This window comes from Falco naumanni, chromosome 12, assembly GCF_017639655.2.
Source record: "Falco naumanni isolate bFalNau1 chromosome 12, bFalNau1.pat, whole genome shotgun sequence".
Lineage (NCBI taxonomy): Eukaryota > Metazoa > Chordata > Aves > Falconiformes > Falconidae > Falco > Falco naumanni.
This window is the reverse complement of record NC_054065.1, coordinates 25,812,367-25,835,343: the sequence shown is the minus strand read 5'-3', so window position 1 is coordinate 25,835,343 and position 22,977 is coordinate 25,812,367. Positions and strand designations below refer to the sequence as shown.

Below are 22,977 nucleotides of genomic sequence, written 5' to 3'. Positions count from 1 at the left end.
AAAACCACAATTCATGCATTCTGCTTTTTTTATCAGAGAGCAGAAATGGAACAATTGCTCAGCAAGTGCACGCACAGGATACTATTCAGATGTACTACTACTATATTTTGTTTGTGGGTCCCTGTCCAAATGCTTTCAAATTCTCTGCATTGTCATCTTGCACAGTTTTTCTTCATTTGAAGTAAAAGCTTTTCTTCTACCTTAGACAATGGTATTCCATATACAGACACTTCACATACACCCATTCCTTGGGGACCACTACCTCAGTGTTCTGGAAACAGATCACAATAATGATTTAGAGGGCTAAAACCCTTGAATGTGGGATCTGTTTCTAGTTCTGCCACTAAGTACTGATATTATCATGAACAATTGATTTAAATCCTTTAAATTACATGCAAATAAAGAGAGTACAGCACAAATGAAGCTGGCGATGATTTAGGGTTAAAAAAAAACCACCACCACTGAAGAAATCTTAGTAGTAAAGACATCGTCTTCACTGAATGCTTTCTTCCTAGAAGGAAGATGTTTAGGAACTGCTGTCAGCCAGTTAGGTACACAAATACAGAAAGGTAACAAATACAACTAATTACTGAATATATGGGAAAAAAGTAAAAGAAATTTAATAGTAGAACTTCCTCTTTTTCAAGAAGGTCCTACTGTTGTACGTTATCTGAAAATCATGTGATTCAAAAAGGTGGAACCTGTGAGAAGAACACCTCCAGGTAATTTTGTCATTAGGTAAAGCCAGGATTATTAAGCAGAGAAACAGAATTTTTTTTTCCCTCTGAAAAAGAAGGCATTGAAAGACATGAAAACAACCTAAAAAGACAAAATAATAGAAACAGACTTCTCACCTCCTTTAGATATGCATATTTCCAGCACTGAATCACTGATAAAGGCAAATGAATGAAGTTCACAAACAACACATCAAATACCAATTCATGACACTGGTTCAGAAGTCTGTCTATTAAGAAATATCACTATGCAGTTTGTCAGGATACAAACTTAACTGCTTTAGTTTGTCTGTACAGACAACAGTCACCTACGATACCTCAATAGTCTTCCTGGTTCTGGTGAAGGCTTGAGATACCCCTTAACAATGAAAACCTTGAAAAGTAACATAACATGACAACAACAGCCGATAGTGCTACCGATTCTGCTACACCAGGAAATGTCAATGGTTTTTGTAGAATTTGGCCATCAGGCAGTCAGCAAACATACTTGTAATTAGCCCTTTGTTCTCATCAGCCACGGATGAGAAAGACAAAATGCATTCAGTGTAATTAAATCTTGATACTGAACAGACTTCCACTCCATGCTTAAGTTTTCCAAGTGTGAATCCAGATTTTAAAAGGTACTTGGAAATCTGTGCTACAAAAATTTGAGCTACAATACACCAACAGTAAACCTGATAGAACACTACTCCTCTTTGTATTACTTTAGTGAAATGTGTTCTCAAAACAAAACCAAACATAGTAAGACATCAAATCTGAAGCAGTTTTCAGACACGTACAAGCAGATTTCTAAGTAATTTGAGACTAACAACATCAAAACCTACCTTTACACGTTGACATAACCTCAAACTGCATGTCCAAAATGGCAGCCGTAGATTCAACTCTATCTGCAGCTAGAATGAAGTGTTCACCAGTAGTTGTACATTTCACAATTGAGTATCTGCAATGAAAATATGTATTTGTGATACTAATTACGAGCACTATAAAGCTATGAATTGTTTAAATGCTCTCTAGAAGACACCAAAATATGTTTAAAGATCTACATGTCCAAATCACTCATAAACCTCGAAAGAATTTCAAGATAACATAAATCAGAAAGAACTTAAAAAAAATAAACCGGAAACCAATAATTAATATATTAATAGAGAAACAGAACAAAGCTTACGATTTGTCGTCACTTAAGAAGAAAAAAAACCCCAAACACAAAAAAGATGCCTTAAATAAAACGTAATGATAGTCCAGAACATTTTAACTTTGCTGATAAATATTGATAAGGACTGATGCGGATCACTGAACAAAGTTAAAGACACATACGCTGAATCTGGCATGTAACAAACTGCTTGATTGGCTGGCACAGTCCAAGGTTGCGTGGTCCAGACTAGTGCACTAGCAGGGGATGATCCATCTATAGATGTAAATTAGAAGTACATTACTTACAATTGTAACAAAAATAGAAATTATCAGTCTTAAAATCTAAACAGAAGCCATACCTATCACAGAAGTCAGCTTAGGCGGTGACTTTAAGAGGGGAAATTTCATATAGACAGAACGACTGACATGCTGCTCGTTGTATTCAAGCTCTGCTTCAGCCAACGCTGTCCTGGGTAGATACCAAACAGAAGTTAGCACACTCGAACATGCAAAGCTGTTGATATTCTCGCTAAAATTTTGAAGACAAAACAGTAACTTGATTCTTACTTTGCTGAAGGGGACCAGAACACAGGTTTATAGTCCTGATAAATGAAACCCTGAAGAGGACAGGGAGGGAAAAAGAAAGTTAGGAGAATCAAAACTCATGACAAATCAACACAAACTTCAAGGAAGGTTCAACATACCTTATCATACATTTTATAGAAGACTCTCAGTTGGTTTGCTTCATACTTTGGATCAAACGTACGGTAGCAGTTAGCCCAATCTGCCATTACGCCCCAACGAATGAAAGCGGATTTCTGCTTCTCAATTGCTCTTTCTGCAAATTCTCTGGCTGAAGGGAATAGTTCCATTAAGCACATGGTTTAGGTCACTAAGATCAATATAATACCATTTGAAATATGCTACTGACATTTTTTTACAAAAACCTGAGCTGAACTTATTCGAACTATGCACTAATTATGGATGTGTATTAAATAGATTATTATGGCTCAAAAAAAAATATGCATTTCAGAGAAGCAGTTACATAAAGTGACTGCAAGAGTAAAAAGATCCAGCAGTGGCACTTTTTGACTAATACAGGGGCATAAAGCACAGATATCTCTAGAATAGAAACTTTCTTTTTAAGGAAGAGGGGAAAAAGTAAGTATTGAACATACGAAGAACAATTTCTCAAATAACATAAAATAAAAAAGTGAAAATTAACTACTACTGCTGATGCTGATCCAACCCTGTCAAAACAACATGCGTCTGAAAATAAGTTAGCCCATTTCATTGTTGCAATTTCAAGCTAAAGCAGTTTAAATTGCTCGCTACAAATAGCTTTGCAGCTTAATGTTGATGTCTTCCGATACATACGATATTTGAAACTATTTCTTCAAAACAGTTTCCATATAATGCAGACTAACTTCCTCTGAAAGGATCATCCCTATAGTTTTGTGGTATTGCTAAAAACACAGTGCACAAACACATTCCTACTTATAACACTAAGCCAAGCTGTCCTGACGCTTTATTTTTACATGCATCTTTTTAGCTCCTAACCAAATTCAGTCTTTAAAAACCAAGAGGATGTCAATCTGATAAACATCAGTTTCATGCCACTACACAGTTAAGCAAAGCAGAAATCCAAATCCTCCGCCCTGCCTTTGTTTTTTAAACCCATTGTCAGTGCTATGTATGTTCATTACAGTAAAAAAAATCAAGCCCGTGTTGCATTATCTCCTTTCATAAGATTCATTGTACTCGATCTACAAAAGAGGAGTAGGATGGACACATACCTAGGCCTACTTTTTCTATAAAGCTATCGCAAACAGTAGTTTACCTTTCCGTCGAATTTCCATTGGTGAAAGATTTTCAGCTCCTTTGACTTCTGACAATGCCTTCAACTCAATTGGCAATCCATGACAATCCCATCCTGGCACGTAATGTACTTTATAACCTCTCATCATGTAGAAACGATTAGTGATGTCTTTCAAAATCTGAAAAGACACAAGAGTCTGTTATCACTTCAGCTCCCCCATGTGGAATAGCTTCATTATTAATTATGATCCAAGCAAATACAAAATGCTGCATGATTTGTTTATATTTGAGATTATGCACTTGTGATTTTTCTTGTGCATCATTTTGCACTTTGACAGAACCTCAGAGGACCTCTGATCAAAGGCATTCACATTCAGTATAACCGAAATCTATAGTTTATAAACTTGCAAGACTTAAAGTGAACAAATCCTACTCGCTCTCATTTTTAAAACGTTGACCTGGATCTACAGCGCTGGCCTAGTGCCTATTACTGCAGTCCAGGCTTTGGCACTAGTACTGCAAGAAGCTGTGGTCTAAAATGTGGTCACGCGTTTTAGTCTTTCCCACCTTGTAGAATATGTAATGCTGTCATTCTCAGGACTATCTAAACATGTCCAAATATATTTAAGAGTAATATTTTAAAGCTGAAATTTGTATTTTAAAAGTCATCAGCATTTAGTCATTGTGATTCCATTGAGAATACCCAGATAAAATAAAAATAAATGCAATAGAATAAATTTACAAAATACTCAAAGGAAAAAAGAAGAGCAAGGCACAGCTCAAACATGCATTGCAGTAACATTATATATAGACACACAGAAATATACATTCACCTATGTGTGTATGTGTGACACATTCAAAACAAATAATCTGAGCATTTAATATTGCCTGGGAACGAATCACAGGCTGGACTTTCTCTAAACAGACACTCTCTTTTTGCGGAAACATTCTGCCTCATAAATTAACACTCAGCATACCACATACTGGTATATGGTGTTTATGTCAAAGCATGGTATCTACACAGCCACAGTATTTGCTTTTTAAAAGCACCATCTACCAAAATACCGAATGCTTTAAAGTGTTCTTGGTTTAAGTGGGAATAGAGAACACACAGCACATTATAGGAAGTGTTTACTACTTCAAAACTACTAGTAAAGAGTATGAACAAGCAAACACTTACTTTATTTAATGCATGGCCAACATGAGGGTCTCCATTGGCATAAGGTGGTCCGTCATGCAGACAAAATTCCTGCTTTGTTTTCCTTTGCCTTTGCCACGAATACAGTTCCGAAAAACCGCATTTCTGTAGAGACAACAAGCAAACACCTAAATCATCACAGGTCTTTACGCTTCCAAAAAGCTGCCTTTTGGCTAGATGATAGAATACGTAATAAAAGCAAACAAAGAAATTAACACACACAGAGCATTAACTTTTCTAAGTCTGTAAGAGGAGATGTTAGTAGTTTAAAGACATCAAAATGCCCGAGACAGGTATAATACTAAACCATAACATCATTGTTCTGGCTCTCCACTGTCACAAGGGTCGTTCCTGCTTCTCCAAACGAAACCATAACAAACCTGCGAGCGCCCAGACCATCAGTAAGTAGCCGGAGACCCCGAGCTCCAGCTTTCTCCAGCGCCCAGCTCCAGAGGGCCTGGCCAGGCGCCCGCGGAAGCCCAGCCCCACCGGGGCGGCTGAGGCCACAAGCGGGGCCCTGGCCCGCCACCCCGCGCTCCCTCCCGGGCCAGGCCCCACCGCACCGGCCAGGGCAGACCCCGCCCGTCCGGGACCACGCACCCCGCGGCGAGCAGGCCCCGGCCGCTACCTGCTGCGTCTCCAGCTCGGAATCAGGCTGCAGCCGCCCCGGCAGCTGCGCGGGGAAGCGGCTGTGCGGCAGCAGGACGGTGTCCCGGTACCGCGAGTCCTGCCGGTTCTCCTCCAGGGGCTGCCGGCTCTCGGCCTCCGAGGCGACGGGGCGCGCCCAGCCCCAGGCGGCCCCCGGCCGGGCGCGCAGCCCGACCCGCGCCCGGGCCCCGGCCCAGGCCAGCGGCGGCGCCCGCCAGGCCCGAAACATCCTCTCGGGCCCCGTGCGACGCGCGCGGGGAACACTTCCGCCTGCGCTACGGCGAGCGGGAGGGGCCGCCCCCCGCACAGCGCGCTCCTCTCCCCGCCGCGGGGCCGAGCCAGAGGGCGGCTGTGCGGCGCTACCGGCCGGCAGGACCGTGGGGGCGGTTCGAGCCGAGTTGTAGAGGCGGCGGCGGCCGCCCAGCGCGATCGGGGCGGGATCTTCCTGGAGCAGCCGGGCCGGCGGAGGAGCGCAGGGGCCGCGGCCGGGAGCGAGGGACCAGCGCGGTTGGAGCGGGTGAGTCTGCCCGGTCACCCGCCGGGCCCTTCCCCGTCCGGCGCTGCCCGGTCACCCGCCGGGCCCTTCCCCGTTCGGAGCCCCTGGTCAGCGCCCGGTAACGCTGCCCACGCTGGCCCTCCGGACCGCACTGCAGTTCGCCAGCGGGAACCCCAATTACAAAAGAATCAATCAGGAAGGAATAGGCTTTTTTTCCACCACCCCCCCCTCCTTTTTTTTTTTTTTTAAAAAAAACACAAAACCACAAACTCCGAAGGCCTCTCAGCACTTTACTGAAATGAGATTGTACCGTCTTTTTCCCCCTGGAAGCCTGCAGGTGAACCGCAGCGGGACCCTGGCGTTCCTGCTCCGAGTCCTAGCCTGCTTCTGCTGGGTAAATGCTGGCTTCTTCCATCACACAGAATAAATAGTTTATCTTTCGCTAAACCTGAGCCAAAGTTTATTGTAAAGAAACAGGGAGCTGTAGTCACTGGGGCTTTGAGGAGGCCAGAGGATGAAGTCCCAGTTCAGCACTGGCATTTAAAGGCGTGCGCTGTGCAATTGGCCATTTTCTCCTTCCGACAGGTGAAATTATAAATTTGGAAAATGGATGTTTGCAGAAAAGACACTGAAATCATAACATTAACAAATCGTTCATACTTGTTTTGATAAATTAATTGTAGCCATCCTGTGATACTTAAATATTTCAAAATTAACGTGTAACAAGAACTGCAGAACTCACTTATTTTAGTAGGTATCAAAGCAGGCTTGATTTGCCAGGTTGAGACCATTCAACAATTTGGTTACTAGGCTAGGAGAAATGATGGCTGGTCTTTGGAGGTCAAGGTAAGTTTTGAAAATAATACACAAATTTAAATTGAAGGACAGCTGCTGTGAAATCTTTGTAAACTGTACAGTTTTTTAAGAGTCAACCTTGTTTGTCTAAAGCAAGCAATATATTCCTGAATGTATAATGGCAGTATACATTAGACATTGCCCTCATCAGAAAGAATGTGCCATAAACTTATAAATAATTAAGAGAACAAAAAGTTACAGAGATTAAACACTTACGATCAACTAGCACACATAGTTATCTAACCAAAAAGGTCCAACACACTAGAAAATGTGGCACGCAGGAGATGCAGCCATGTAAAAATTTAAGGCACCTTTTGCAGTAGTAACATACCCAGCGCTTCCTTAGTTTGTTACTCTGTATTGGGGAGAAGGGGTGTTGAACCTCCCATTTTAGTTTCTCTTAATAAAACATGTTTTTCATAGGAATATTTTCCTTTTAAGGTTTGATTAGAGATTTCAGGTATAGGTTCACTACAGAAAGAAGGTATAATTGTTTGCCTTAAGAACACCCCTAAAAAACATGCCCCAGAAACTACTTGGGTCAAGCTTCAAGAACATAAGATAAATAGTACTTCTGTGTTGTTTCCCGAGTCTTTTGAAACTTTATGCAATCATTAAATAAATAAAGCCTTTAAAACAATTTAACCTCATTTTACAAAGCAGGATCAAATATGCAGTAAAAGGACAAATTAAGAATGAGAAGCTGAGCATAAAAATCTTAATTATCTTCTGAGCTCAATTCTTTAACCCAAACTTCCCATCTAGTATGCTTTTTTTTTTTTTTAACTGTCTCTCAGAAGCACTCACATTCCAGTATGGAATGAACTACATTCAATTTTCCTTCCTGTTAACTTGCTTCATATGATGGCACATAAAAAAGTATCTAAATTCCATGTGTTATGACATATTTTCTGTATGACTTTCAGTTGTTTGAGAGCTGGGTTTTGCCACAGGTAGCACACTGAAGATTTCCTCTGTAATCACTGTTACCAGTACAAGACAGCCCGCATGTGCGCTTTGGCTATAGACCTTGGCTATTTTACAGGACTCCAGAGCCCTTTGCTCCCATGCATGAGCTGTAAATAATAATTAACAGTAGCAGCTGTGCTTTTTGAATATACTTATACAATCACTGTACTCTTTTAGCTTCAGAGATATACAGACTATACAGATACCCATAACAGTGTTTCTAAATGCTGAAAAAGTTCTTAAACCAGCTAAACCTGTGATTTTGATACCTCTAACACTGCTGTTTGCTGTAAACTGATGTGAACTTGAGGTCGCATTGAGATCATCTACAGTAGCTAGCCTTATCACCTCATTATATTATACTATACCAAGTAGATACCTCAAGCAAGAAAGGAAAGGTATTGCGTAACAACCTATTGCCACTTAAGCAATACTTGCTGCAAATAATGTGAGGGAAGCCTAATATATCATCTTCTATGTGGTGATTAATCAATTCCTCTATTTTTTTCTAGCTCTGTGCTCAAGTGTCTACTTGAGGTATATCATTATATCATACATGTGAGCCCAACCCAAAAAACCATGTAATCTACACAGAAAAAACTGACAGGAAAACATCAAAAGCGATTAGCTCTGCCTTTTAAAGAATACAATGTGGTTATCAGTACTTCTTTTTCCTGACAGAGAAAAGCTGAGAGGAATGGATGATGTTTTTTGCAAGTGTGAGAGTTACTCTCCTGTTTGGGAGCTGAAGGCATCGTGATTTGCTCTGATGTGTGTTGGGGAACAGATGTAGAAAACAATGCAATAGGAAGAATGTCAGGACATGCTGTGTTGAGGAGAGGAAGGAAGATGTAATACATTTTCTTAAATCAAGAGTAGTAAAAGAAATGCAGAAAGGATGGTAAAATGTAAATAAACAGACTTCTGTATACAAGTGCAGTGTTTGCAGTATCTTGAGTATCATTAGCCTATTTTGCGTCCACAATTAGGCCATCTACAAAAGCCTATTTTATATTTAAACAAATTAAAGTAGTGAGTAAAATTGCTGTTCTCATCCTTTCTTGAGCCTTGTACTTTAGTCTGGGCACCAACCAACTCTGTAGGTTTGATCCTGAAAAAATGATCCTGAAAAAATTACCTTTGTTCAAAATGTACAAAAAATGAGTACTGTGTGTAGATATATCCTGTCTTAAAATTTCTGATAAAGAGTTTCTGCTGCTGTTCTTGTTTAATGCCAGATTTTATTTTAGTGAGAACTAGGTTCACTGTTACACAGAGCATGGATATTTGAAAAATCTTGTCTAAAATGGCTATATATCCCTCTGTTTGTTAATTGTATTTTTAAAAAAGTTAAAGCTCACTTCATTACTACTCACTGGCAGTAACCCACTTTCCCCTTCCTATCCGCTTAAACTGTATTTGTTTTGCAACATTATGTAAAATATTTTCTTCCTTGTCTTGAAATGTACAAGTTTGCTTTTTGTTTCTTTTCAGCTTTCAGTATGGCTTCTCCAGCTTTACTCATGCGTGTCGTTGCCTCTGCATATTCCATTGCAGAAAAAGCTGCAACAATTGTTAGAAATGTAATGGCTGCAGGAGATCTGGGGATAGTGGAGAAGGTATTACTTTTACTTTGTTCTAATATAATTTCTCTTATTAATACTGAATTAGATACAGGTCAAAGTGGTATTTTCAGAGATCAGCAGCTGGGGAAAGAAATACAGTCCTCACCTCTCTTGATACAATAATTATTCCTTACTGAAGGATTGAAAGAGCACTGGAAGGAAATACAGTCCTTACCTCTCTGATACCAGAAATATTCCTTATTAAAGAATTAAAAAAAAACTGGAGAAGTGTTTTTTGACCAATATTTTTAAAGAATGTTCAGACACTTTAAAGAAACACACCATAATTTTGTCCTGATTCCCCTCACAAAACACAAGTTTTGGATAGCATGTCAGAAATCATAATGCAGCATCTTTCTCATTTATTTCCATACCTATGTTTTAACATCTGTAGTACAGCTTGAAGTACTGTGCCTTTGATTAATTTTGGATTAGGATAAATCAGTGCTGAGTTTCTTAAGCTATAAAGAACCTTAGATTTGATTGTAAATCAGTTTTCAATATAAATTTGGAGCTTCAACTTTAATTCTAAATCAGTTATCTGCGTAAAGTTCTTAATTTGCTCTGAGTTAGTAAGATGCACTGATAAGCCAGGACCTTTGTTTTGACTATAGTACTAGAATAGGTGGAATTAACTTTTGAAATTAATTCCAGCTTTACAGGTATGTCACAATATTATGGACTGCATTAAGTATCTATATATTTTTGTCTTTATGTTGAAGTAATTGTTGGTATTTACATTTTTTACATTTAAGCAAGCACTTTCAGCCAGTTTTAAAGAAAAGCCTAATCCTTTATGACTTCTACTGTCAGTTCAGACAGTAGATACAAAAAGATTATTTTCCTTTTTCATTAGTTATCTTCACCACTATGAAAACTTTTGCAAGTTTTTCTTACACTTTTTTTCTAAGCAATCAAAATCAGAGGTATGGGGAGAGAATTAAAAAAACCACCCCAAACTGGAGACTAATGATCTGTGTTTTCAAAATTATTTAGATGCATAGCAGGATTCTCAGACACTTGTATGTACAACTATACTCTCCCACATAATCTCCTTTTAGGTTCTTGGAAAAACTAATGCAGCTTCACTACAAGAAAGCCTTAAAATACTTGCATCCAGAGGTACAAAGGAAGCACTATCTGTACTATGATTAACCCGTTAATTTTAAATGCATAATCAAGTTTCCTTAAGCTTATTTTTTAAGAGTCCAGCAAGTTTAAGGTAATTTTAACTACAACTAAATGCTGGCTTCTATCAGTTTAATTCACTTTCCCTTTAAATAATATTACATGTATTAATATTATTTCCCAGTAAATCAGAAATGCATTGCTCAATCATATTTTAATATAATAAAACAGCAAATGAACACAGTTTAAGCTCTATAACCAATTAATACTTATAAATATAGCATAACAAAAATGATCAGAAGCAACAGGTGATACTGGTTCTAAACAGGACTGGTTATACCTACTTTCTATTTAAATGAATACTACAAACACACAAAATTAGATCAACAACAGTGACCAACAGAAGAGGTTCCTGTTTTAGGGACTAGTGATTTCAGAATTCCTGCAAGCTTATTGTCAAAGGTGGCTGATGAAGAAAGAGGAAAAATGCAAGAGAGAGAACCTGTTATGTGTCTGTGCTTTATAGTCTGGTGGGAAGAGATGCACAAGAAGAGAAAGTGCTGCTTCTTACCATTCTCAGCCAGCAAACATCAAGACCAATTTCAATCGGCCTTACTGAAAGCTTTAGAAGAGCTAGGATGCCAATGTTCCATCTTCTCCCTCAACACATTGACTTCCCATCCATTTATTTATCTTGATGAGGAATAGTTCAAATACAGTTGAATTTTTAGCTAGCTCCTCTCCTGATATCCAGTTTTATTTCCCCTAGTCAGCTCTAAGCTCTCCATTTATATTGCTTCTCCTTTAGCATTTTTACTTCTTTTTCTCTCTCCCTTGTTTGGTAGGTAGACATTTTATCCAGCCATTCTTGCATTGTTGGTAACTGTTTTGAGAAACTATTTTATACTGGGTTATGTGCTGTGCTGAACAAAGGACATTCTCTGCAATAACCTGATCTTTCTGAGTCTAAGCTTAGTGCCAAATTCAACCCAATTTATTAGGGAACAAGAAGGAAATTCCAAAGAAAAGTATCAAGTTTCATAGAAGTAGGCAATCAGATATGGGACCGACTTGGTTTTGAGCATGCAAAAATTAACCCATAACATGATTTTAAAGGGAATATTCCATTCCTATCTATAGCTAACTTCTGTAGTTGGATAGAACACACTTCATGTTGTCACCAAATAAGATATAAGCAGATAAAATTTGTGTTTGATTCAACTAAGATGCAAATCCTTGGGTGAACTGACTTTCTTAATTCCACTGCTAACAAGTATTTCTTACTGGTATTCTGTCTCTGGACCTAAAGAGCTCTTCCATTCATAGGTACATGAAGATTAAGGCAGGGAAGTATTAATAACTTACCCAATTCCACTATATAACAGGTTATTAATGTTTAAGAAGAAATTACTGTAACCCATCTGGCCACATACATTTGGCTGGACTGCATCTTTTGGGAAGGCTTTCAGTCATTGTTTCATGTCATCTTGAGACACCAAATCCACTGTTTCCTGTCTAGTATTTTTGCTGGAAAAAAGTGTATGGGTGTTACTGTCTAGTTAAATTTCATTGATTAGTTTCTGGCCCTCCTTGATCTTTCTCTGCTAAACTAAGGAACTGCTCACTACTTAGAAGATTATACATCATAATTGCTTCCAGTTGTTTCTGTTTTTTTTTAAACAAGTTAGATTAATTGGACCTTTGAATCACCTTTTACTAACACCTTCCCTATATTGGCCCTCTGTCCTAATTTGCCGTGTCTCCCCAGTGAGCCTTAAAATATTTTTTCCTGTTAACTTACTAATTTTTTTGTTATCTCTCCTCTTGTATTTATCTGGGTTCATACTTGTATTAATTTATTCTGTGTGGTATTTGCACAAATACATATTCTGTACAACTGCACCAATGCATGAGAAGAACACAGCATATAAATATTGTTCTAATATCATACCAGTCTATCTTAGGTCTGGAGTGTACAGGGAGTCTCTACTTTAAGTTTTTAGCCTGCCTCTCTCAAGATCACTTACTAGGTTGATGATTTATCAAATTAGACTTCTTTTCTATTACAAGGTAGATACTCAGAGTGATGTATGGGCCATTGCACTGTGAGGTTTGTTGTTGTTTGGAAATACAGAAATTCCTATCCATCCTTTCACAGACTGGAGCCAATGACTTGCAGACCAAAGCTGACAGACTGGTACAAATGAGCATTTGTGCTTCCTTGGCACGGAAGTTTCCCAAGGTGACAATTATAGGAGAAGAAGTAAGTACCTGGTTTGTTTCATACTAACAATTTAACTTGCTATAACTTGCAGTAGAATTTGCTTTGGCAGGTTTTAGGAAATTGTTTGGGGGTTTTTTTTGTTGATTTTTTTTTTAATAGTATTTTCATCCCATTTCATCTTTCCACTGCATTAGCTTCATCAGGTAAGCTGCAAGCAAATCCAGTTCTAAGGCAAATTCAAGTGACTCAAACACCTTTTTCCAAATAATTCTGAGAATCCTTTTGTTAGGAACTACCCACTGATGAGGTAACCGAGGACTTAATTGAAGATGGTCACTGTGAAGAAATACTGAAGAAAACTTGTCCTGCTCAATACATGGGAATTAAAGAGGAAGAGGTAATGCTATACATATGTTTTCCTATTTTACACTCTTAACTACATTACTTACTGATTTTAGCTAAGGATGTATTAAGAAAAAACATGATTTCAGGGTTGCCAGTTTTTCTGTTTAGTTTGAAAACTGAAATGTAGTCACAGGAATCACAGCTCCAGAGCTGGAAGTGCTGCGTAGCTCTGTGTGCAATAATGGGAAATGGAAATTTGATTTTTACAACTTGTGATTAAAATTAATTTGGAAGGAATCTACTTTGGACATAAGAAAGTAATGCCATTTCCATGTTCAGTTTAAGCTTCCTATTAAGATATTTGCTGAGAAGTTCCAGTCAGTTTTTAAGCTTTTTTTTGTGTAAAATACTACTGTGGCTTCAGCTGTATCATAATGTTGAAAATTCAAATCTCTATTTCCTTGCTGCTATAAGGAAATAAAAGCACTAAAATAAAATTTATTCTTTGCGTGGTAATTTACATGATTTGCATTTGTTAATTTTCCTTACTTTTTTATTTTTAAAGCTTGTAATATGGGTTGATCCCTTGGATGGAACCAAGGAGTACACTGAAGGTTGGCTTCTCTTTTAATTCTGCTAATTAAAAAAAAAATACAGCAATGTAATAAAGTAGCACATACATGCAGATAGTTTTATGACAGAAGTTACACAGAATATTGTTTCTTGAGGCTGATGTTGTTTCTGGCTTTTTGAGTTCTATGGAATTTTTTAATCATTCTATTCAGTTCTAACCAGTACTGAATATTTCTGACACGCTACTGAGTGTCCACCGGTATTCATCATTTCAGGGAGCAAAGGGCTGCCTTTGATTGCTGGCAGGTTGTGTTAAGTTTTCAGTCAGACTCACAAATTTTGCATACTTTGAACTCAGGGACTAAATCTCCCATTTGCACATGAATATGCTCAATTACATTTACATCTTCCTCTTGAAACAACCCAAATACCACAGCTGTATTTGTAGCCCTCCCAAATAAAACATCTTTCCGCAAATCATAATTTTTCAGTTATGGGAAGAAACCTTTTTCAGGAAGGCCTAATTTGTCCCCACAGACATAGACTCTAAAATTTATTAAAAAGAAAAACCTCCAAAATCAATATGCTGAAACTAATCTCCTGCTGCATCTTTTAGTGAAAAAGATGTACAAGTGTCAACACATTGCTAGTTTTGAATACCATTAAAGAATTCACACCACAATTATAGAACGTCATCATATACTGCTATTTAGTTGTATCTTTAAAGTTTTCTCATTATGTGTTAATTAGAATTCTCTTAATAGAACTAAGTTATATCAGGGGCATTATTTTTGCAGACCTTAAGGCTAAAAAAAATACTACCCAACCTATTACATCTGAAAATCCTGATTAGTATTTGCATTTTTATGATACCACCCTGTGTATCAACTTCTGGACTTTAATTGAAGGGTTGTTTTTTTTAATATATATATTCTTTCTTTTTTTCAAGCATATCTACATTCATATTATTTCTGTACAGGTCTCCTTGACCACGTAACAGTTCTTATTGGAATTGCTTATGGAGGCAAAGCAATAGCAGGAGTTATTAACCAGCCATATTACAACTATGAGGTATTAAATATATTGATTTGTTTAAAAGTTAGGTGATTTCTAACTGTCACTTCTAAGCCATTTCCAGTTAGTACCTTTCAAATGACAAGCAGTGTGTAGTGGAACTAATGTAATATAAGGTGTTCGGTCTTTTTATTAGATATATACAGTTTTGAGAAACTGAATCTCAGGGACCTATTAACAGCCATACTGAATCCTGAGGCTTGTGTAATACAGTATATATTACATATATACTGCACTTACTACTACACTACATATAAAGTACATACTGTAAAACAAGTACAGATCAGTGCTTTGGCAGTCTTTGCTAGATATTCTTTAGTAAATCCATGCAATACGTGAATGTGTGCCATAAATCTGCAGCCCTAAATAAACCAAGAGTACTTGTCACTGACAGCTGGGTTAGAGTGTATCAGGCCAGGTTTCAGGTATAAGTCCAGAATGGCCAACCTACAGGCATTCACACATTTGGAGATAATTTCAGTATTAATCTGTGAGGGGGAAAAAGCTCATGATACAGGCTGATTAATTAAACTTACTAAAATTTAAAGAAAAAGCTCTCGAGCTGATGTAATGCATATCATCAGCTGCATCTCTATGTGGTATATGTATGATGAAACATTTAAAATTACAATATATGTTCAGTTACAGATTGTGCCTGAAGCATGGAAATACACAAATATTAATTTGTCGGTCAATGGAGGCAGGATGTAACGTACCACCACAATGTCACAGATAAATGAGTAAATAATGTCATTGTCTTAGAGCGGAAGAGCTGGTTTCTCACTGTGGGCTCTAGAGTAGTTATTTTTACGTGCCACTGTTTAAATGCATAACCCAGTATTAATATTACACTCCCCGATACGCAAAGATGTCTCTAGGTACTTCTTTCCCTTTCTGCTTTCAGTGCTGATCGCAATGATTACCCATCACTTGGACTTGCGTACCTTTTTTGTAGGCAGGAGCTGACGCTGTGCTGGGCAGGACAATCTGGGGAGTCCTGGGCATAGGTGCCTTTGGATTTCAGCTCACAGAAGCACCTGCTGGGAAACACATCATCGTTACCACCCGTTCTCACAGCAGTACCCTGGTCAACGAGTGCATCAGTGCCTTGAATCCAGACAGTGTCATCAGAGTTGGAGGAGCAGGAAACAAGGTATGAAACTCCAAATCTTTTGGTTTTACTGGAAGGTGGTATCTTTGGAATAAGAAAAAGACCTTTTAAAGAAATCATTTGCTTACTTGCATGAATGTACAGCAGACTTCCTCTTCCTTCCCCAGCTCATTTTTTCTTCATTCCTAGCATTCAGTCTGCTGTAAGGTAGACAGAGGTACAGGTACATTTGTAACAGTGGCTGTGGTGGTCATGGCTGAGGTCCATCTTCCCCAGTATTCTGTTTCTAGGGGAGAAAATTAAAAGTTATAACACCAGAATGACTGAATGGGAATTCAATTTAATGACAATTATAGACATTTCCTTCTGTTCATGTTAATACAGTTCTTATTCCAACTACCTAGCAGCACATACAAAAGGATAAAAATAGGAGTACACAGTGATGTTTCCTTTGCAAAAGTTTTCTGCATATAGGGAATACTCATTTGCTACAGTTTGTAAAGCTTAGTTTTGTCATGGCTGTCATAAACAGTGTCCAATCTCTTTTCTCCAATGTGTGCAAGGCAAAAATGGCAACAAGACAACACGGAGATAGTTTCCACTTTATTTTTTTTAGTACTTGCACAAGATGGGAATTCTTGTTTCTGAAACTAAAAGTACACACACTGATCTAATCCCTGTTTCCTGGTGTTATTTTTACCCATTTCTAAATGCCTAGATCCTTTGCAATGATTGCCACTCTCTATTCATAACAGATCATTCAACTTGTAGAAGGCAAGGCATCTGCTTATATATTTGCCAGTCCTGGGTGTAAGAAATGGGATACATGTGCACCTGAAGCTATTCTACATGCCGTGGGAGGTAAGTTAATAGTATTCAGAATTCCAAGATAAATTAAATTACATCAATTAAAAGCTATTTATACTTTTCATAGAAAAAAAGAGTTTCCAAACATGGAAAATATTTTTAAATAGTCATGATTCACTAGGAGCTTTGAGCCCTGTGAAATCAACAGTAACTCCAAAGGGACAGCAAATTATGCTCTGGAAAGCATGAATGATCTGTTTTGTCCTGGACTAATATGGTCAATAATTGTTAGATAATTAAAAAAACAGCAGGTCAAGGGAGGTGATCCTCCCTCGCTACTCCACCTGGAGTGCTGTGTTCAGCTCTGGGGCCCCCAGCATAAGAAGCACATGGACCTGCTGGAGTGAGTCCAGAGGAGGGGCAGGAAGATGCTCAGAGGGCTGGAGCACCTCTCCTATGAGGACAGGCTGAGAGAGTTGGGGTTGTTCAGCCTGGAGAAGGCTCTGGGGATACCTTATAGCGGCCTTCCAGGAGTTAAAGGGCACTTGTAAGAATGATGGGTCTGACAGACTTTTTAGTAGGGTCTATAGTGACAGGACAAGGGGGAATGATTTTAAAGTAAAAGAGGGCAGATTTAGATTAGGTATTGGGAAGAAATCCTTCACTGTGAGGGTGCTGAGACACCGGCACAGGTTGCCCAGAGAAGCTGTGGATGCCCCATCCCCAGGGGTGTTCAAGGCCAGGCTGGACAGGGCTTTGAGCAGCCTGGTCTAGTGGAAGGTGTCCCTGCCCAAGGCAAGGGGGTTGGAACTAAATGATCTTTAACGCCCCTTCCAACCCAAACCATACTATGGCAAAAGCCAAATTCCAAAATTTTCGGTATATTAATTTTAATATTTTAAAAATAAATGTGGTTTTTTTTCATTGGCTTCTATTTTACAGTAAAATCACACTGTCCTACTAACTGGATATAGTAGTGTGGACACTGGATTCTTTAAAATAACAAAAGTAGGCCAAATCATGAGGTTGTTCCTTCAATGTACAAACTCCAAAATTGCATCATTCATTTAATTCAGTGGTGTTCAGCCAACATAAGCCACTTCACCTTTCTAGGGGGTAAGAGATTAGAGAAGTTACAAAAAGTCTTGCTAACAAGTATCTGAATATGTTTTATTATTATACTACTTCTGCTTTTTGCTTTGATAGATCTTTTACCACTGTATGCTAAAGTTGTGGGGTTTGATCTCCTAAATTCTGTCAAGTGAGGACAACAGGGTTCATAAATAATGACATTATTTAAGTCCTCTGCAGTCTCTGGTGTTGATAACTGGGATAGCTTTAAACAGGTTAGCTCAGGCACAAAAACCCACCAATCTGGGGCAGCAGTGCTGTATTTAGGCTCCTTGATATGTAGGTATCTCGTGGTTAAATTAGCTTTGATAAAGATCTGCGTTGCTCTTGCTAAGTAATTCTAGAAAACTAGTTTAAAACCAGCTGGGGTACTTCTATATTATGTTAGTTTGTTGAATAGATTTACCCTGGGTTTTACTTTAACTGATGATTCTTGTTTCCTTCTTATCCACCATCAATGTAAAAAAATACTCAGGAAGTATTTTAATTAATCCATGCGAGAGAGATGTTGTTTTCTTTTTCCTGAAACACAAGTTAAGGTATTGTTGAAAGAAAATGAAACCATTACTTGGTTTCAGTCAATGAAAAATTGTCACACTTGAACTGGGAGCAAAGATACTTCACATCTGGAGACAGGCATGTGTACACCAAAGACTGACTGTTTTGTTTAGTTATTATCATTTGTACTAATAAAATAGATCCTCTCTCTCCAACTTTTGGTTGCTGGAATGTTAATTTTTATTTTCTTTGCAGGCAAGATAACTGATATCCATGGAAATTCATTTCAGTATAACAAGGAAGTGAAACACATGAATTCAGCTGGGATCCTTGCCACTTTGAGAAATTACGACTATTATTCCAGTCGTATTCCTAACACCGTTAAACAATCTCTTGTGCCTTAAAGCAGCAAAGCATCTTTGCTTGGCCTGGAAGGCTGAAAAAGTGAGCTTGGAAAAAAAGAAAGAAGATAACTGAGGTTGAAATTTTTTTTTATAGAATCTGAACTGAATTCTTACATTAAGGCGTTCAATAATTTCAAAATTACATACAGAATCTCTAGGCATACAGAGGATCAGATTGTTTTGCTGCGTTTAGCAGACAGCATCAAAACAGTCACATTTCTTCAATAGTTGTTTTCCATATTCTTTGGAGTATTCGTTCTTCATTACTGTGCTTAATATACTGTTAATCATAATACTACTGTCCAAAAATAATCTTAATATTCAGGGCACAAAATCATGTTAAGTCCTTTAGCTGATCTTGCTCAATGATTTTTGTTGTATGTAGTCAACAAGGGTTTATTGTGTTAAATACAAATGCACTAAGAATTTGCCTGGATGGATTAGCCCATTTATAAGAAAGTTGACAGTTTTGATTCTTAGAAGTGAATCTTTGAATTTTTTGACCTGCGCTCAGTTTTGGAATGGCAAAGATTGCTATTTGTGGTGAGCTAGGTTGTCTTGAGTTTTGCAGGAGCAAGGACACAGTCCAGCTGGGCCTCTGACATCTCAAGCAGGGGTTCTTGGATCACTGATCCATTGAAGATCAGTGAAGCGTTAATACATCAGGACACCTCAGTCACCTTCTCATATGAGAGAAGTAGAAAAGCAATTTAACCAAGTTTGGTAGTAAATGCAACAGTGGTTTAACAAGGTTCAAGGGCAAGGTATACTTGATTATTTACTGCACAGAGGACAGGGTCAGACAAAACTGTCAGGGAGGTCCCTCCTGTTGAGTCCTGAGGTTCAGAAAGGACGCCCTTGTGTTCTAAACTCCTTCTCAGAGGGGAGTTCAAGCGCAGCTAGGTCCAGACTTAGTCTCAGACTTGGTCAATGGTTTATATTTAAAGGACACACACCCTGCACAATCGATCCTTTATACTACTTAGCTAAGATTTCAAAAGTTTAGCATGCTATTAATCACTTACCGAGAATCTGTTGAAGCAAGGAGTCTCTCAGCCTCGAGGAATAACCTTGAGAGGTGTCCCGGCTCCAGGGGAGACCCTGTCGTGCAGCCTGCTGCCATGCAGGAGAGCTCAATGGGCCTTGGGCTGTCCACTGTTTATGGAGTAAGATAACAGACTCATGGTTGTCATTGCATACTGACTACATAAGTTAGTTTCATTCCCACTTAGCTCAAGTTAGACCTTGACCAGCACTGTTAGGTGGGCACATTTTCAGTATCTGTCTCCTACAAATTCAGTTTGAGTTGGATACAGCCATCACAACCACCAGTTATCACTTGAGCATTGTCAGGGAAACCAAGGGCAGGATGGAGGGGCAGGGGGAGCACACCACCAAACACAGTTGAGGAGAACCTGAGGGAACAGCACCTCTCTGATGATCTCTGTCAGGGTCTATACAACCTCAGTCTTGAAAAGCTTTGGGCATCCTAGGTCACTTTGTTATACATGGGGACAACAGAAATGCCAGAACTTGAAAAATTTCATGTCCAAATTTTGAGAGAAATGAAGTTCAGGTGCCTTTCCAACAACCCCAAGAATTGAAGAACCTGACACTACCACTTCCCCTTCCTGTGGAACACAAGCATGTTAGGGGAGGGGAGAGAGCAGGGAACAAGGTTACCTAAGATGAACTTGAAAACTGGAAAGCCTGTTTCAGTCAACTTTTCCATAGGTGTGGGAGTTAGGAAAGCAGGATTCAACTCTTCAGTCCACTTGAACACAAAAGAGAACAAGTAGTAAATCAGCTAAAACTGGCAACCTCAGCCAAAACAGATGAAGCCTCTTCAAGTTGAATTGAGGATTCTGGAGTATCTTGAACCAGTGGGGCCTGTATGTACTTTGTTTTCTCCAGAATTTCTGACCCTAGTCCCTCACACTCAGATTAAGGGAGTCTTAGGGCCTCCCTTTCCCTAACAAATGTGACACATACTGAGGCATACCATGAAGAGAGATCAGTTTAAATGGACAACACCATAGTTGTGCTTATAGCTGTGCTTTTTTTTCTGTTCTCTGTGTGGATACAAGAGTGGCATATGTCAAGGTCTCAGGCTTGTGGTGTCACAGAGGATGCCTGAACTTGGCTGCTTGTTTACATAAAGACTGAACACCTAAGCTCTCTGAGCATTTTTTAAACTTAACCTCTCCTGACACTATAAATGGCAAAGTAGCTTGCAAGTTACACTGCACCCATTCTCATTTCCTCCCCGCCCACAAGATTTAACTCCTGTGAATAACTACACTCTTGGTCCACTCAAACCATTTTTACGCTAGCAATGAACTTCAAGATACAAAAAGCTATGTATTCCATACAGAAGAAAACTTCAAAATTCAGTTTTCAACAGTGTGTTCAAGTTACCTCTCTCAGAATCACACAACATACTTAACAACTCTAATTGTCCTTCCCTCACAGCAGGGTAACACCAATGTGACTTCATTGGTTTAAACCTGGTTCTATTACCAGCAAGCAGGAACACCTTGACACCAAAAGATATGAACAAGACAACTCCTAAACTGTTCCCAGTCTCTCCCAGTGCACACATGGAAAAGGATCTAAGGAAGTTCCTTCCCTAGTGAGGTCAGCTTATTATAACATTTACAGACAAATCAGCAAGATTGTCACTTACCTCATTCTATCATCATCAGCCAGTCCATAATGCTATCATGACACTGGATTAAAGCTGCATATATAGGAACAACGCATGCTTTTAATCCTTTCATCTACAGCCTACCTTTCTTGTCCTTCCTCAAGCACATGACTAGTAAGAGCACGCAAGACAGATTCAGCCTGCTTTAATTACAGCCTTCTTCATATTTTGACCCATTGTACATTTATTCATTCCACATATTGATAGTGACTTAAGTTTGAACCACATAGCAAGTACAAGATTAATCTAATTTCACTGCCTAAATTACATGTAATTTTCACCTTTATCTTCTGCAGGATTCTTGGATATAGATGCTTTAGTGTTCACACCAAAGTCTTCACATGAATTTGCAAAGCACATTAAGATAGAACATAGAATGACTTAAACAACACAAAGCCTGCCATAATAAGTCTTTCCGTGTAATCATTAAAATACAAAGCCACGTACAGAGTAATCTTCATCTATGTCTCTACATCCTTATTTTCCTCTGAAATGTGCTGTTTGAAAATTTCCTCAGCACAAGCTTCTTTCTAATTCTGTAATTTATGTGCTTGCTCATTTAGTATTACCTCACTGGCAGCAAAACACAGCATATATCATCAGCTTCTACCTCATGTATAAAGACACTTATGTATGGAACCATTTTCCATGCTTACAGAAACTGTAAGACTGCTAAAACAGGAAAATATTAAGGTAAATTGAGATAAAATCCAGCAGGAGGAATCAAGGATAAAAGCCAGCACATAAAGTTCAGTCATGCTTTAGCTATACCGCGATGCCCACTGCACAAAAAAGCACTGGTCTACCAATCAAGCATTTGGTAATTTCTCTGCTAGCACATTAGGTGCTACAGTACCATCCATAAAATAGACTGGGGAAAAAAAGCACAGTGACACTGCAACGTCCTTGCAACAATGTGAACTTGAATCTGTCTCCTGTGAAAAACTGCTGACACAGCATTTTTTGTAATTCATTCCAAGGCTCGCTTGACCCACTGCAAAATCTGTGCGTTTGTGAGGAGCGTAACAAGTAACACAATACGAAAACAGATAGGGTAACCTACTGTACTCAAAAGTGCCGGTACACATTGCGCTGTTTGTTTCAGGATATACAGAAAAAGGATCAAGCTATCTCTACAGCTGCCGCCAGACACCTAGCTCATGAGAGCTTTTACGGTTAACGCCCGCAGAGCTCTCGGGAGGGCTCTGCCTAATCGCCGGTGCAGCTGTGAGAAAAAAACCAGCGACCTCCGGCCACGCCGAGAGGCAGGGCGGCCTCCTCACAGCCACCAAGCTCCCCTCCGGGCTTCACTTAGCGCCAGCCGGCAGAGCCCTGTGCACAACCCGCTAGTCGCCTCCTGCCCGGCTCCAGCCTCACCGCCTGTCCCCAACCGCGGCAGCCACCACGGGAACCCCACAGAGCGGCAGCCAGCAAACTACGCCCCGCCTCACGCGCCCCCTCATGGCTTCTCCCGCCGGAAGTGACGACCCGCGGCTCCGCC

The 22,977-nt window shown here is 39.2% G+C and overlaps 2 protein-coding genes and 1 long non-coding RNA gene across 7 annotated transcripts in view; 1 reads left to right on the top strand and 2 right to left on the bottom strand.

Moving 5' to 3' along the window:
• IARS2 (isoleucyl-tRNA synthetase 2, mitochondrial) overlaps positions 1-5,758 on the bottom strand; it is a 28,589-nt gene extending 22,831 nt beyond the window's left edge. The window contains exons 1-8 of the mRNA XM_040611504.1: positions 5,510-5,758; positions 4,864-4,986; positions 3,706-3,862; positions 2,570-2,718; positions 2,433-2,482; positions 2,225-2,334; positions 2,049-2,139; positions 1,559-1,674 (exon numbers count right to left, since the gene is read on the bottom strand). Of these exons, the coding sequence (XP_040467438.1) occupies positions 1,559-1,674; positions 2,049-2,139; positions 2,225-2,334; positions 2,433-2,482; positions 2,570-2,718; positions 3,706-3,862; positions 4,864-4,986; positions 5,510-5,758 (1,045 nt within the window). The remainder of the gene's footprint in view (positions 1-1,558; positions 1,675-2,048; positions 2,140-2,224; positions 2,335-2,432; positions 2,483-2,569; positions 2,719-3,705; positions 3,863-4,863; positions 4,987-5,509) is intronic.
• A 184-nt stretch (positions 5,759-5,942) lies between these two features.
• BPNT1 (3'(2'), 5'-bisphosphate nucleotidase 1) lies at positions 5,943-19,195 on the top strand. Of its 3 annotated transcripts, XM_040611506.1 has the most exons (10): positions 5,949-6,046; positions 6,356-6,419; positions 9,344-9,468; positions 12,761-12,865; positions 13,116-13,223; positions 13,737-13,785; positions 14,724-14,815; positions 15,774-15,971; positions 16,685-16,790; positions 18,621-19,195. In XM_040611506.1, exons 3-10 carry the CDS (start codon positions 9,352-9,354, stop codon positions 18,767-18,769), a joined length of 924 nt encoding a protein of 307 aa, XP_040467440.1. In that variant the 5' UTR covers positions 5,949-6,046; positions 6,356-6,419; positions 9,344-9,351; the 3' UTR covers positions 18,770-19,195. The 3 variants fall into 3 exon arrangements, with proteins under 3 accessions (XP_040467439.1, XP_040467441.1, XP_040467440.1); XM_040611505.1 differs by lacking the exon at positions 6,356-6,419 and having other exon boundaries at positions 5,943-6,046; XM_040611507.1 differs by lacking the exons at positions 6,356-6,419; positions 9,344-9,468 and having other exon boundaries at positions 5,944-6,046.
• LOC121096028 lies at positions 13,720-22,941 on the bottom strand. Of its 3 annotated transcripts, XR_005830315.1 has the most exons (6): positions 21,456-22,941; positions 20,453-20,543; positions 19,795-19,924; positions 16,058-16,215; positions 15,763-15,855; positions 13,733-13,807 (listed from the first exon to the last, which is right to left on the bottom strand). It is a non-coding gene; the product is annotated as an uncharacterized LOC121096028 (long non-coding RNA). The 3 variants fall into 3 exon arrangements; XR_005830314.1 differs by having other exon boundaries at positions 13,720-13,804; positions 20,453-22,939; XR_005830313.1 differs by having other exon boundaries at positions 20,453-22,939.
• Positions 22,942-22,977: the final 36 nt, after the last annotated feature.

Excerpts from the sequence above, each read along its gene's own strand:
- BPNT1 (XM_040611505.1), top strand. The coding sequence starts at position 9,352 with ATGGCTTCTCCAGCTTTACTCATGCGTGTCGTTGCCTCTGCATATTCC. Across the intron at positions 12,866-13,115 it reads TGACAATTATAGGAGAAGAA|GAACTACCCACTGATGAGGT; the intron begins GTAAGTACCTGG and ends TCCTTTTGTTAG. Across the intron at positions 13,224-13,736 it reads TGGGAATTAAAGAGGAAGAG|CTTGTAATATGGGTTGATCC; the intron begins GTAATGCTATAC and ends TTATTTTTAAAG.